Genomic DNA, 15,967 nt, shown 5'->3' with positions numbered 1-15,967 from the left:
ATACAACAGGTGTGTAAAATGAGTGGAGTTCCCCTTTAATGCTACATCATACAGTGATATTTTAGATAAAAATGAGCTTCCAGCTTTGTGGCAACAGGTTGGGAAAGGCCCATTCCTGTTTCAATATGACAATGCCTCCTTGCCAGGTCCATAAAGAAATCATTATCACATTATGAGTGTCATTTATGGGTATCCACAATGTTTTCAACATATATTTACACTTAAAGTATTCTCAGTAGGTTCACAGTATTTAATTTACAGTTTAAATAAATAAAAGTAATTGGTGATCTCTTCTTGTAGAATTGAAAGAATTAGAGATTTTAAGAGTGAACAAAAAATGAAGTGAATTGCTGAAAGAGATTTTTTGGCAGTGTAAGGCAGTAAACACAGCCCCTGAACTGAAATACTGCAGCTATTTCAGACTGTGCTCCCTCTGCCCCTTCACCCATCACATTCTACATTGTTTTGATGACCCTCCGTAGGGGTGATGGCCTTCAAGGTTTTAGCAGAGAGGACACAACATGCTGGGAGCATGGGTGGAAAATATAAAAACTCCTCCAGCTAGTTAGAAACACAGGAGTCATGTTTCACAGCAGGACAACAGATGCTGCTTGTGAGGCCGTAGCCTGAAAATAAAGCTCACAAGCTCTTCAGGATGTTAGTCAAACTTTGCTTGTGTAAGATGTAAGGAGTGTGATGGAGACACTGTACTCATCAAGTACATGTTAATGAAATATAATTACTAATATAATTAACTAATACTTTTTGATTAGCTTTAATGTTTTAATCATATGTCACAGAATTGGGACAGAATTGTTTTTCTGTGAAACATCATCAGTCTTAACTACTGAAGCTAAGACCTGAAATTATTATTTAAACCCTATTGTAGATCACAACTTGAGTATCTCATAATCTTAAGATATCAAAATAATGTCTCATGATTGTGACTAAGGTATCTGTCTGATTATATTGACTCTATCCAAAGGTAATGATTTATTTGCAATTTTATTTCTAAATAAATTTAATTTCTCATTAGGGGGCTTCACGTAATAGACCTCCCCATAATCCTGGGGTAATTAAATGAAATTAATTAATTAGTAATGTGAATACTAGAAAATATTTTAATTAGGTAATTAAGTTGTGATCTCTGGGTAATTTTGAGAAAAAACATGTTAGTTACTGCTGTGTCCTACATACTTAGTGCGACATGGGAAATACACGCATTAACTTTTTCTTTGAGTCTTGTCACTTTGAGGTTACTACCGATAACACCCAAATGTTAATTTGTAAAACTTAGTGCTGATAGGCAGTGGTTTTAACTCTGGACAGGAACTGTTTCTCTCTGTGTTCTAGTTTTTATACCAAGATAAACTAACTAAACTGCGGCTCAGGTTTATAGCACAGAAACAAAACTGATATCAGTCTTCTCATCTTGCTCTCAGCAATAGCAAAAAGTAAATTAGCATATTTCACAAAATGCCATACTATACTTACTATTCTTACATTCTTTATTTCATATAGAGAGCTAAGGTGAAACCAGAAGCTCACTAAAAATCACATAGATATTTGTAATAACCCTGATGACTAAAAATCTAAAAGTCTGGGAACATACTTTGCTCAACAGTATGCCTTGTGGTCCCTCAATTTGTGGTAAGGATGATTAATAATAAAAACACAATAAATATATATTTTTTTTTTACCTTTACTGATTTTTGGTTCACATCACCAGCTCAACAAAAAGAGACCAGTCGCTTCTCCGTGGCTAGTTCAGACATCACTGTAACAACAGCAGGGTGGGCAGCGCATAGACATTTCTATCAGAAGTGGACAACGCTATAGTACGCCAGATCACTTGAGTGGTCACTTGTGATTTCACTTCCCTGCTCTATAGGCAAATAAACACATACATCATTTCCAGTTGTGATATGAATCATCCAGTTTCTGTTGTACTGACTCTATATGGATAGTTAACACCAGGAACATGTTTCATCTTTGCAGGCCAATGAAAGAAACCCTCAGTGAGAAAATGCATTAACTTATACAAGCTTGGAGGTGACATCTAAACACAAAGAACTTCATCAACATTGTCTATAACTATAAATGTGTTAAATAAATTATAAATGTCTATTTTCATCCTGTTAAATTAGCATTTTCTCTGTGTTTGCAGCTTGTCGCATATTACAATGGAAGCAACAAAGAGATAATTTGGTCCCAGACAGAGAAGATCCACTGGCCCAATGGGGGCCCGCCGCTGGATAACCCCCCCTGTGTGTTTTCCACAGACGACCCCTCCTGCAATGATGGTATGACAACTCTGCCTCATTCATCATAACGACACACTTAAACCTGTTAAATCGGCCTACAGATGATTCTGCCTGTTTCTGAAGTGAAGTATTGTCTAGAACAAGCAACAGAAGGTTGACTAATGGACACACTGATTTCAGGAAATTGCATGAAAAGAATTATGACAAGAAAGTCCACGCACAGCACTGACATGAAGTAAAATTATCCCACACTTAATGGCAGGTTTTTTGTATTGACTTAGAGTAAGAACCGCTCATCAGATGAATATAACAGTGCACTAATGCTTTGTTTATATTATCACTGTCATCTCTACAGGGCCTGTGATATTTTCATTGATGCCGTGATGATAAATGTGTTGTTTTTCTTCAAATTTATCCCAACTTTTACTTCAATGAAGTGAAATAGCAAATGTAGAAGTGTAGCATTTGCTCGAATAAGCAGTGTGAAAGATAAGTGCTGGAAAGGGTCTGTGTTGTATGAACAGACTGACAGTGTCAAAGGGAAATGTCACAGATGATGAACTGAGGAGGAAAACCACTGCAATTATAAATGTATTTTAGTGTGAAGGAGGGATAATGAGTGGAGGAGCAATAAATCTGTCTCCATCCCAAATCTGAAGCCATCTGTAAATAATTTGAGAGAGATGAGAGCCTGTACGCCGCCTTCTCCAGTGTCGCTTTCAGCACCAAGTTTTGCAGCCATCGTAGTTTGTCCTACACACTTTCCCACATTCCCAGGTTGTCAAATATAGATGCGAGCAGTGTTCAGTCAGTTGCAACTTTCAACTTCAGCACTAGGTGCCACTAAATCCTTGAGTGTAATTCATGTTGTCAAAAATAAGAAAGTAAAGCAGTAGTTGCAATATTATGATTGAGATATGAGAAAAACAAAAGAAGTGGACAGATCATGCTATTTTGTACATTTTCCAGTGCTGTGGCTGCTTATTGCTCATGGGTTGTGTCACTTGGGAAAGTACTTAGGGACAATAAAGTTTGCAAACTGCATGACAGGTAAGACAGGTACAATTAGCATTTTTGTGTGCAGTGCTACAGAGTCTTGTCACCACAGTGAGGCTGTCAACTTTGGTGCCATCGTGTACAGAAACCAAGCCCATGCTCACTGATGGTATCTGGCAACCTGAGCTCTAATAGCAGGAGAGAAGGTGCACAGAAGAGCTGGGCAGATGGATATCCCTAACCCTGGTCAAGACATAGTTGCAGCAAAATAAAACCACTCCTTGGCTTAAGCAACATCATCAGGTCAAATGTCTACTCGTCCAATAGTTAGGACCTGCAAAGCTAATGACATTTCCAGCTGCTCAATTGTGTTTAGTGCTAATTAGCAAATGTTAGCTTAATGTTAACTTACACATTATAAGTGCTAAACATCTGCATGTTACAATGCTAACATTAGCATTTAGCTCAAAGCACAGCTGTGTTCAATACAGCCTCATAGAGCGGCTAGCATGACTGTAGACTCTTGTTTCACTTTGGGTAGAGCCAGACTAGCTGCTTCCCCTTGCTTCCTGTCTTTTTGCTAAGCTAGGCTAAGCGTGTCCTGACTCCAGCTGTGTAAATACTGCAGTTGATCAATCTTCTCATCTCATTCTTGGAATAAAATCAGTTAGAAAATGTATTCCCAAAATGTTGAACTACTCCTTTAATGGTTGCTGTTTCAGGTAATAGAAAGCAAATAGAAAATGTTGACAAATGCACATTTAGAGGATATTTATATCTATATCCATATCTACACAAAATTTTATCAATACTTAAAATCTGCATGTAAATTAGACATCTTCAGTTCACTGCTGCAGAATACAGTCAAGTGAAACATCCTCCACTGTTGATTAGTGTTAGAAATTATATTTCCCTAGTAATGGGTATCAGCTGTGATTTACAGCAGGTGGTATAATTAGTCTCTCAGAAAAAGTCAGAACTGTGTAATTGTGTGAAAATTGTTGCCGTTATTTGTGGCTGACAGATTGCTAAAACAATGTAGCTGTGCTTCAGGAAGTCACAGCTGTGTTTTTCACTGTGCAGTGCTTTTTCCTTCTTTCAAAGATATGAATGTGGACATCTGTTGAGCATATGAGAGACAACTGAGTGTTGGATCCTTCTCCTATTTCCAGGTCATCTGCCAGTTCTTGGTATTGTAGCAGTGGGATCCGGCTTAGCGCTCATCATTTTTGGTATCTCCAGTTTCCTCATTTACAGGTGAGTTTGATTGCTGACACTTCCTGTCTGCGCCCCTTTTTAGATCAAACAGTAGAAATGCGGAGGGGAATTTTTTTATTCCCCTCAAAGACAGACAGAAAGAAAGCGAGAGAGGCATGTTTGAAACTGGATTCATGGCTTGTGCTGCTATAGGTGCCAGTGTGGTATTTACACAATTGTTGCCACGGCAACAACTCAGCAGGTGATGGTGTTATAGCAGCGGAGAAGTGTGCTTAAGCTGCCAAGTGAGCTCATATACTGGCCCCAAACAACCCTGACTGCTAGTCTCACTTAATGATCATTAGTGTGTTCATTAAGTTTGTTTTCTTTGGGCTGGATTAAAGCTAAATGCCAGCCATTTTAATAATTCACACACTGATGTCAGACGATGATTATCAGTCAAGGTCAATTTTTGTGCTTATCTCAAAGGATCACATGTTTGTTTGTAGGCTGTCGTAAGTCGTTTGGCTTTTAAAATCATGCTCGAAGAATGCGAAGATGTCTGGTAAACTTAAAAAAGGCTGTATTTCTTACATTGCATAATCTGAGCAGCCAGTTTCACTGAGTCCTAAAAGGTATAGTTGAAAATATTTTTTGCAAATTTCATTTTTCTGTTCTTGCCTTATTGATACATTTCTAAATATTTTCTAGTAAATTCATTCAGATAGGACCTGAGGTTTCTTCCCTTTCCCCCTGTGTTTCTGGGAAAGGGGAGTTTTTCCTCATCCAAACCGGGGGTCTAAACGATAAAAGATGCCACATGCTGTAAAGAATGTAAAGCACTTTGAGGCAAATTTGTGATTTTGGCCTGTAAAAACAAAATTTTCTAGACACGATCATGGCCGCGGACACTGAGGTCATGTCCTCAGTACTGTTTCTGGGAATTTGAAGATTTTAGCATTATGTTTACATTGTACAATTACAAAAATTATATATATATATATTTTTTTTTTTCAGATGTATTTTTCAAAAAAAAAAATTAGGCAAAAATAGGTACTACCATTTTTCCTTCCAGTAGTACTGACAAGTCTTTGAAACAGTATTCAGACCATTATGTAGTGAGTTTTTCTAAGTGTGGTGTGTAGTCAAACACTCAGTATTTATAAAATCATTGCTATGGCCCTGGAAATAATTTTACTGTTTTCTGTCAGATTTCTTTCCCTTACACTTATGACTCAACAACAGACAAAAATAACTTACTGTAATAAGATGGAGTTGTGTCTTTGCCGTGTAGTCTTGTTCAACTGCCACGGATTGAACAACATCATTACAGTAATATTAACATCTTAAATAGACCGTGTGCACTACATATGTTTAGTTAAAACTACTAAAGTAGGTGTTTAAATAAGTGTGAGTGTTAATGGCCTCCCCCCGTGCAGTTATGTATCTTTATGATAAAATAATTGCCTGCCACATTTCTAATGGTTATAACTCTGCTCAGCATTCAGCTGTGAAAACAAATTCAAATGAAATTGTTACAGTGTCTCAAGTGGCACATGCTTATGGTGTATTAGATTGAGCCTCATTTAATTACACAAGAAGTTAATCACGCATGCCCTTAGCAATGGAGCTACTGGAAGGATTGCTAAATTCTGGGTAATGTCATGGGTAAAATCTGCATGTAATTAAAGAAAATTGATGTTTCTATTTTTCCCCTTTTCATGACTTCTTCAGATGTGTCTGTACATAGGAAGTTAATTGTGTTCACGACTAATAAAGATTTTTATGTAAAGAGGAGCTGATTTCTATGTCACTACACATCTCTAACTAACAAATCACACCGGTAATCCGATCACTTTCCTAATACTGACTGTTAACACAAACAAGTGTTAATCACCAGCCAATCAGAATGGATTTTAATCAGAGGAATGGTGGAAGAAAGACGGAGGAGCTGCTATCCATTTGAGGTAAATCCAATGAACCTGAATCTGAGTTGATCATGTTCAATATCAAACAGTTAATTAGACGCAGAGTGTGAACATAATTCTGAAAACGTTTACATCTCCTTTTTCTGTTTTTTCAGCTTACACTTCAGCAAGCACAGCATGGTTCCATAACTAGCTAGCTAGTTTTCCTGGACTCTTGGCCAGTAAGTCTTGTGAAATATGCTCTTCTTTCCTTCGAGTTCTTTTAAAAAAAATCTGGGATCCAAGTGTAACATTTAGAGACTTATGACAACAAGTATCTATTTCTGTTATGGGAACCCAACAGGGAAACTCTGATTCATTTTTGGTCCTGACCCACAGTTTTGAACTCTCTGCTCTAGTCCAACTATATTTAGATTCATCATTTACATAAATGACAGTTTTATATAGAAGGCTTTTTTTGCACAGACCTGAACATGTTGTCTTTTATTGGACTTTGAGTCAACTTCATGAGCCCCAAGGCCATGAAACTGTAAATGTAAACCTCCTCTTCATGTAAAAAGCATAAAATAACGGTACAAGTTAGATGTTTTTGCGTGACCGCTCTGTTTGATAGCAAATGCTAACAAATTACTTCCTGTTTTTGCAGACACCAGTGGAGCTATGCTGATGGACAGAGAGGCACACACGCAGCAGAGCTGTTTACAGCCGTCTTAAAGATCAACCAGCTGCTGAGAGGCCTCCATGTTCAGTACTTGACCTACAACAACACCACTAAAATGTTTAAAACACATTGGAGTTTAGTCACTGATGAATTATTCTCAGATCAATCAGTCGATAACCCACAACCTTGGGCGTCGCATGATATGCTTACAATTTATATGAATGACATATTAATATATATTTTTAAAACTTTTAACAGGAGAAATTAAATAGAAAATATATGATCATTTCTATCTATTATATAGCTGATGCTGCTTATGTGTTTGTTCGTTTGTATAACAAAAGATTTTATACTTTAATTACATTTCTAATTGCTGGGGTAATGGGAATTTTCAGATTTAAATCTAGTTCACAGGGCAGAAGAGGTTTCTGCATTAAAATAAGAGGCCCAATATTCTGAAACTATTTGTGTATTTTGTATAAGAAATGGGTGGCTGGTTTTGGTAATAAGTTGCTCCTCTGACATGATACAACTTGCAACTGTGCGAAATGTACACAATAGAAAAAAAAAATAGGTGATGGTGAATTTAATAAAAAGAAACCTGTGTATTAAATTGTATTTCTCTTTGTATTGCTTTGTGGTAAAACATATGCACTGCAACACAACATTTGAATGCCTTAGTATGTAATGTTGCCTCATATTCAGCCTTCAAGTGTAATTTTTGCTACAAACAGAAAAGGAAAATGGAAAATTCCTGTTTCAAGAATGTCAGTACCTAAAAGAAGCCAGAATAAGCCAGATGGCTGCACTAGTACAGGATTGTTGAAACAAGTTGTGTTCTATCAGAAACAGGTGGTTTTAGTTATTTTTTAATAACAATTTTAGACTATAAAACAGACCCAACAACTTGTTAAGACAGATATGTTTTTTGCAGTGTAAATATGCAACTGTCAAAATAAAATAATGCTCACTGATTTCTACTTTCACGGTGCTGGAGCACTCAGTAGATTTCACCAGGTGGCCGGCCTCTCTCAGTTGATCTTGGAGTCTGGGGTGTGTAGCAGCAGTGTGAGGGGATGTTGAGCAGAGCAGCAGTGGCTCTGTTGTTTTAATGGAGGGGTTGGTCCAGCAGAGGTATTCACATATGGGACTTATGAAACAATAGGCCCAGTGTGGAGCCCCACACTTTGCCCCTCTGGCTGCCAGAGGTCTCTAAACGGGGCTCCTTAAATAGCAAAATACCTTTTTCTTTTGCTGGTGGTGGATGGGGCTGGAGGGCACCGGCGGTTTAATGGTGTTTCCTGCCCTCAAAATGGTTGCGCATAAGCATGGCCTGGAGTATTTGTAGACACAAACAAGCATCAGAATCCCCTTTAAGCTCCTGGACTGTCCGACTTCACAGTTTGTCCTTGTCAAAAGGGGGTCAAAGAAAAAAACAAGCCACTTTTGGGGCGGACTGAGATGGTTCGGGGAAAGGCTAAAACACGATAATATGCAAACGCTGCAATAATTTCCTGCAGCCATCTGGAAGTATTTTACACCTTTCAGATTGTGTTGGAATGTATGGGCTCTGCTCGTTTTTCATTTCTAAGTGTTTCTAACTGAAAATTATTTTCCTCCGCTGTCAACCCCCCAAAACTCTACAGTTTTCACAACTCTGGACTAATAGTTTTATTTTTGACTGTGTTTTTGCTGTAAATCATTAAGTGTCAAGAAACAGCAGCTCCTCTGAGATTTGCCCCAGATGTGTTGATTTGCTGGAATGCCTCTTCCCCTCTGTGGTGCTCGGTGTTTGCCAGTCAGACTGATGCTCAAAAATAACACTCAAAACATGTCAAAAATATAACTGACATGAAAATTACAAGATTAATGAAGCTGGTTAGGATGTGCAGACATTTGGAGGCTGTTTGCAGCTGTGGAGCACTTTCTATTCATTTCTAATTTAATCCATCCACCCATAATGCACCATATATTTTATCATTTAGGACAGACTCAAATTATGAAGTTTTAAGGTTTTACTTTAAATGCCTACAAAACATTACATAACATAGAAATATTATTATAGTTACGTGACATGATCTAATCTACCCTAACTTTAAATACTGTAATAGAAATATGACACAATTCAAGGAAATGTAAAATACCATAACCTCTCCTAACCTAACCTGACATACCATAACACATCTAAGATAATGTAACGCAACATGATGTAACGTAACATAACATAATCTAATTTACCCTAACTCGTCCTAACATAATAACGTAACGTAATGTAACGTAACGTAATGTAACATAACGTAATGTAACGTAACGTAACGTAACGTAACGTAACGTAACGTGACGAGACCTAACCTAACATAACGTACAGTAATAATAACTTGAAATGTAACACACTGCAACAGAATGTAAAATAGCATAACACTTATTAGTATAAAAACATACATTTTGTTCATAAACAGTTGTTAAACATGTATCCTTACTGTTTGTTACATTATATTACAGTTGCTTTGGCTCAGTTTTCACAGCAGGGTTTCAATCTCCAAAACTGTTAAAACACAGAGCCAGATGAGGCAGATTTTTATCTTTAAACACAAAAGTGTCTGTCGTTGCATACAAAGCTGCAAAACACTAAATCATGTGTGCAGTCCTCAGAATACAGAATACATACCTGATACCATTTTATCTGAAATGAAACAATGATTAAAATTCAATGACGACCATAAGACATTTAAGACATTACCTATTTAATCACCTACACTTACTTACTGGTTCACTTACATTCATTATTTCAATTTTAAGGAACCATTGTTTTTATGGTTATTTTTGTACCAGTATTAGTACTAAGATAAGGCTAGAACATCTGAGTCCAATCTCAGTGAGATTGTTAAAAATAAAGAGCGTGGGAGTAAGAATTGAAGTGGATTCTAATCTTCATCATGGTTATCATTGTTTTTCACAGAAGAAAAGACCTGTGAGTCATCAGTCTCCATTGTGTACATTTAGTTAAAGCAGAAGAAATTAGGCTTTCTGTAGAGTTTGAACTCAAGTCCAGTCCACACAGGAAGATAGAAGAGCCGTAATTTGATAAGTTTAGCGCATTCTCAGCACAACACTCAATCAACTCGTCATTTCAAGTCACATATAAGGCTGTTTAAAAGGGTCAGATAGTAATGTTGATTTGGCTTTTTAGTTACTAATTTAAAATCTGTTTCACTAAATTCCACTATGTGTCTTTACTGTGTAATGTTGTTGCATGTTTCAGCATGTGTTTGAAAGAAAGAGCCCTTTGTCAGGGGGACAAAAAAAACACCTTAAAAAGTAGTTTTCCACTTTGTCAAAGTTAAATATGTAGAGCATATGGACCAGTGAAGTTAAAATCTAATAAAATGCAAACACACAAGCACTTGCATGCATCAACACACGTACAATCAACATTGCTATGCAAAAGCTGGACGCGAGGCATTCTGCAGTCAGGTCTGAGACCGCTATCTCAGAAAAGACCACCAGGGCCAATGGAGATCAAACGTAACTGCACAAATGAAGCAGTTAACTCTTTGTTTAAGGTGACTTGCCAAAATAAATCCATGTTGTTTTACATGTCATAGAGTCAACAGACCACCTCGCCTCTGAAGGCTTTATATTAATTTATTTAGTTTGTATGAAAAAGTTAAATTAGATGGACGCCCCCTCATGCCCAGAGTTCAGATTCAAACCCACAAAGTCACAATTTTGTGGTAAAAACATCAGCCCACTCCCACGCCACAACCCCAACCCAGTCCACTTCATCTATTCTCCGTGCTGCTGTCCTTGTTGAGTTCACCACCTGGTTTTTTCCTTCTTTTCAGGAAACTGAAGCTGGAGAAGGAGCTTGCTGGAATGCTGTGGAGGATTCGGTGGGAGGACCTCCAGTTCGAGAGCCCCAATAAATACCACAAACGGGCCGGCAGTCGACTCACCCTCTCACAGGTAGATGATCCTCTCAAATAGTGCTGTTGTAAGTACAGATTTATATAGGAAAAAATAATAAAACGGTTACGTTGTCTTGTCTGGTCCACACAGCTCTCATTCACACGACTGATTATCAGCCTCGAGATGTCGCTGCTGTAAAACTGGACCCACCAGGAATCGATAATGCTAATTTGACACATTTGAAGTTTAGAGCTTCAACCTGTTTACAGACTGTGTGCTGTGTATTAAAATGCAGTTTGGGGAAAGAAAAAAGCAAATCTGCAGCCCTTAGAGAGTCCAAATCCTTTGTTAGTTTACACATTCCTGAAAGCTCTCCTAGTGGTTTATTGAAGGTGGCCGGGTTTGCGGTGGCAGACGCATATTAAATGATTGTTAAAATAAGCCCTTGTCTGGCCCAGGTCCCTACACATATAATACCTCATCACGTTCTTCAAGTATCAAGTTCTGTTGTCTGAGAGCTAATGCATCTCCCTCGGGTTTGTGTTTCATCCCACACGTGCAAGCGTTCATGAAAAGCACATGCGCACACCTTTTTCATTACTGGTTTTCGGTCCAATTGCTGGGATAATGTGTGTGTGGAAAACACAGTAATTTTCCAGACCGATGTATTTTCCAGTGTGCCATGTGTTGCCAGTATTTGCATTCTATACAAATGCGTAGTTGACTGTGCTGGCTGTCTGTATGCAGCGCGCCCACTTGATTTTTATTCACTCTGTGTGCACTGCAGACATTTGCCCAAGGACTCGAGTTGGTGCTTTATTTTCTCAAATATATGAGAAAGGCAATTTCATGTTGCACAGAGAGAGGTATTTTGGATAAGAATGTCAGTGGATGAACCCCTTTTAGGAAGCTGTGTTGCAGTAAAGTGGAAGCACAGTCTTAAATGACCAACATTTAATCCTCTTTGCTCTAATCTACACACTGCCAACTGACTTTTTTCTTCTTTTTTTTTCTTCTTCTTCTTCTCACTACTCCTTTCCACCTTCTCAGAGAGGCTCCAGCTATGGCTCCTTGATAACTGCCCATGGAAAATATCAGCTATTTGCAAAAACCGGCTATTTTAAGGTAAGGCTTAGTGAGTTCTGACATTTTCAACTCCTGCGCACTCCTTTCCCACCCACACATGTGCACACTCGCAGAGAAAGCCGGAGAGCCGGAGAGGAGAGAGAAAGAGAGTGTGGGCGAATTTAGGTAGTTGGTTTTAATGTGAGCTGCAGAATGCGTCAATTTTCATCTTCTTCTTTTTTTTTTTCCTTTCTTTGTTTCTACACTCCCACCTCGCAGTCTGGACATGGCCATCAACTTGTTGCTGTGGTTAATTTAGCCGTTTAAGATGGAGGAGGATTGAGGGAATGTGACAAAAAGAGCCCTCTGAATAATGAGATAGCTGTGTTTTGTTTTTAGCTGTATGGTGCAGGTATAAATGCTGATGTCACGGTACAGCTTGAACGTCTCATGGATCACTGGAGGTACTGATACACTTCTCAAATTCAATATGGGCTAGGGGTGATTGAATCTGACACCAAAGCTGAAACAGAGACGTGCAAAAGCCTCAACAACCTGCAGATACTGGAAAATAACCTCTGAAATGAAGTGTTCAGAAGCCAAAAGTATCTGCTTTCAAACACACGGCCACCATCAGCTCCTAACTGTATATTCTACTGCGAATAAAAGCTAAAGCTCCCACATGGACTCACACATGAACAGTGTTTTTTTTCTCCAGCCTGTCACGTCTGTGGCTCTGAGATATTCACCTCGCTTCCTTCGTTTACTGATCCTCACATATCAAAGCGACAGATACGATTCTTCTTCTGCAGCAGCACACTGAAATAGGCCCAAAGTACCTGTACGCTGTACTGCAAGATGCTGCTCTCTCCTCTGAACGCTGTTTGATATCCTCTCTCTATTTTCTGCCTCATTTACATACCGTGGTGGAAGAAATATTCAGATCGTTTACTTAAGTAAAATTACTAACACCACACTGTGTACTAATCCACTACAAGTAAAAGCCCTTGAAGTATGTGAGTATCATCAGCAAAATGTACTTAAAGTATGGAAGGTAAAAGTAGTCATTGTACATTAAGATGGTTCCTGTCAGTGTTTTACTGATATGCTGCATTAATGTGTATGGTGCATTTTACTGCTGTACGTGTTCAGGCTTGAGCTAGTTGTAACTATTTTTTGGTAGGTAAATCTACAGCAATGCATTATCCAGCTAATCCAAGACAGTTTATTTGGCTTAAGAAGTAGGGGAATTTTGTATAAAGCAACACTTCATCCTTCAGTTTATCACAAACAAACACTTGGAGATACATGGTTTTCACTGGACAGTGTATGAAAAAAAAATTGTAATCTGATTGTAACTTGTAACTAAAGCTGTCAGACAAATGTAGTGGAGTAAAAGAGTAAAAAGTAAAATATTTGCCTCTGGGATGTAGTGGAATAGGAGTATAAAACTGCATAAAATGGGAATACTCAAGTAAAGTACAAGTACCTAAAAGTTGTACTTAAGTACAGCACTTGAGTAAAAGTACTTAATTACATTCTACCACTGTTTACATGTAGACCAATGTGCATCCTCCTCATTGTGGTCTGTTATGCCCTCAAGTCGTGTATGAACTGAACTGTGTTGTCTCTCAGACTGGATTCATTGCTCTGTCTCTTGTCGTGCTGCACACAGGGGAACCTGGTGGCCATTAAGCATGTCAACAAGAAGAGGATAGAGCTGACCAGACAGGTTTTACTGGAACTCAAACATGTAAGTGTTCATTAAAATATCCTTTTGAAGTGTTGAGTTAATTATTTTGTCTTAATGAACTCGCCAAAAATCACAAATATGTCAGGGGGTATTAGAATCTGACTTTAAGAAGACTCTGTCCTTAGGCTAATGATTTGCCCAGTATAATGAGCACTTAGTGAGAATCATTCTCACTAAATCATCTGCAATAGGTCCAAACTGCAGCTGCAAGGTTTTTAATTGGAACTAGGCGAAGAGGAAACACTGCCCGAATTGTAGTATTTCTTCACTGGCTTCCAATTACAGTAATTTGGGAATACAGTTCAGAAATGCTCATGAGGAATTAAATGGATTGGCTACTAGTGTACAATGTTGCACTCTAACATCAGCAGAAGTTCTTCTTGCAGTTGAATGACCATACGCTTGCTGTCTTGGGACCTAAACTACCGTCCACAATCCACACTGCTTCTTTCTTTTAAACTGAACTATAATTGACTATTTTTTGTCATTTTGTCTGGTTTTACCACTTACCACTTGAATATCCACATTTTCCACTAGTACAAAAGATACATCAAAATCTAATGGGCAGACTGCTAATACATTTGCATACTTAAAGCCACAATACTCAAATAGGCAACAGGTCATATGACTTGTATGTGAAAGATGTTGCTCATATTAAAGGATCCAAAAGAAAGATCACCCTACAGAGTATTTCAGCATCTTTCAGTTCATTGTTTAGGTCTTATGGCTCCCATTAGCATTGTTTCCTGCCACAACAGGCAGCCGTCTTCAGTGAAAAAGCTCTAAAAACCAACTATACACTACCCTTCCAGCTCTGCAGGCAGACAATGTGAGTGACTAACTGGTGAACATACACGGCTCAGTTTAATGTAACAAAAACACAACTATACCATTTTTTCAGGTGATTACACACTCATAACAAACATACCTATGAATATTAGATCCTCTTTACACACTGGACCTTTAAAAGTTGATGAGATGTCTGTGACCCCTGAAGACGAACCTCATGATCTTCCCTCTAGGACAAAATATATTATAGTTTTACTTTGTTGTGTTTTATTACAAATTGTAAAATACTTTGTCCTGTCCAACACTTTTGTATTTTAGGTGTAGTGATATAGCCTCTGTTCTACACATACTTTCACTTTTAGTCTTTTCTTCATAAGAAGAATCCAAAATTCTTGCGTTTGGCCATGAAATCCATCTGAGAAACCGTTGGCTTGTGCTGTTGTTTCTGAGTGCTTTCAGCGGCCTCAGTGTGAAGAGAGCCATGCACAGAGAGACCTTGGGGATGAATTGTAAAAAAACAAAACAAAAAAAACAACAAGTTGTATTCAGCCAGTTGTTCACTCACTCACTAGAATGAAAACAATGAATTGAAATAATTATTGTACTTATTACCACTGCAGGGGAAAGACCTTCATACAAGGTTCAATAACTCCGACCTGTTTTACAAAATGAGTTCCTTAAAAGTGGAACTATCTCACATATTGGCACAGAATCCTGAATTAGTAGGATAGTAAAAGTTTTATTTTTAATTTTCTGGTTTTTGTTAGCAGGAAGTGGCACCTGGCTCCCCATTAGCATGTCCAGCCAGTGCCACTGCAGGATGTTGCTTGTAAAAGAGTCCTTAAACTGTCTCTTCAACATCATCGACAGCGGATGTTGATGAAAAGCTCCCTTTGGCTGGGAAATATTTACGAGGGAGCGATAAGTAAGCTGAGGGAGAAAAAAATCCACACAATTTATGTGGTTTGGTGATGGAAACACGGTGTGGCACTGGGAAACCCATAACTCGGAAATTACACGGGCGCTCATGAACAAGATGGATGCTCGTGGGGAGGATTTTTGGCCATTTCTTTACTTTTAACATCCCCAGCTCTCTTTATTCAAATTCTCTCTTTCTCAGCTCTGTATTTTCTGGTCCTTTTTTTTTCATGCGAGTCGCAGCCCATTGGAGGAAGACAGCAGTTTGGGCTTCTCGGATGCCTCTGTGGCCTCTCGGTCAGTCGGCAGGCACACATGGGAGAGAGGCTGCTGTCTGAGCTGGCAGCTTCTCAGACGCCCCGGGGGCCTGATCGGCTGTCAAACCTCAGCTCGTGAAAAAGCCAACCAGATGGGGGAAGAGACAGGCCCTGCCAGTGGAAACTTAACCACTTGTCTTCCAGCACTCACTTCTCTCTCTCTCTCTCTC

The 15,967-nt window shown here is 38.5% G+C and overlaps 1 protein-coding gene and 1 long non-coding RNA gene across 2 annotated transcripts in view; both read left to right on the top strand.

Annotated features, from left to right (window-relative positions):
• LOC118332987 (atrial natriuretic peptide receptor 2) overlaps positions 1-15,967 on the top strand; it is a 54,058-nt gene that overhangs the window by 15,684 nt on the left and 22,407 nt on the right. Inside the window, exons 6-10 of the mRNA XM_035668458.1 lie at positions 2,168-2,303; positions 4,433-4,517; positions 10,892-11,012; positions 12,006-12,080; positions 13,696-13,773. Of these exons, the coding sequence (XP_035524351.1) occupies positions 2,168-2,303; positions 4,433-4,517; positions 10,892-11,012; positions 12,006-12,080; positions 13,696-13,773 (495 nt within the window). The remainder of the gene's footprint in view (positions 1-2,167; positions 2,304-4,432; positions 4,518-10,891; positions 11,013-12,005; positions 12,081-13,695; positions 13,774-15,967) is intronic.
• On the top strand, positions 4,533-7,646 carry LOC118332988. The gene is made up of 3 exons (XR_004796943.1): positions 4,533-6,424; positions 6,541-6,606; positions 7,032-7,646. It is a non-coding gene; the product is annotated as an uncharacterized LOC118332988 (long non-coding RNA).

This window comes from Morone saxatilis, unplaced genomic scaffold (assembly GCF_004916995.1).
Source record: "Morone saxatilis isolate NCDOM2014 unplaced genomic scaffold, NCSU_SB_2.0 Contig21, whole genome shotgun sequence".
In the NCBI taxonomy this organism is placed as follows: domain Eukaryota; kingdom Metazoa; phylum Chordata; class Actinopteri; family Moronidae; genus Morone; species Morone saxatilis.
Note: the sequence above shows the minus strand (reverse complement) of the source record. Positions and strands in the feature narration are given on the sequence as shown.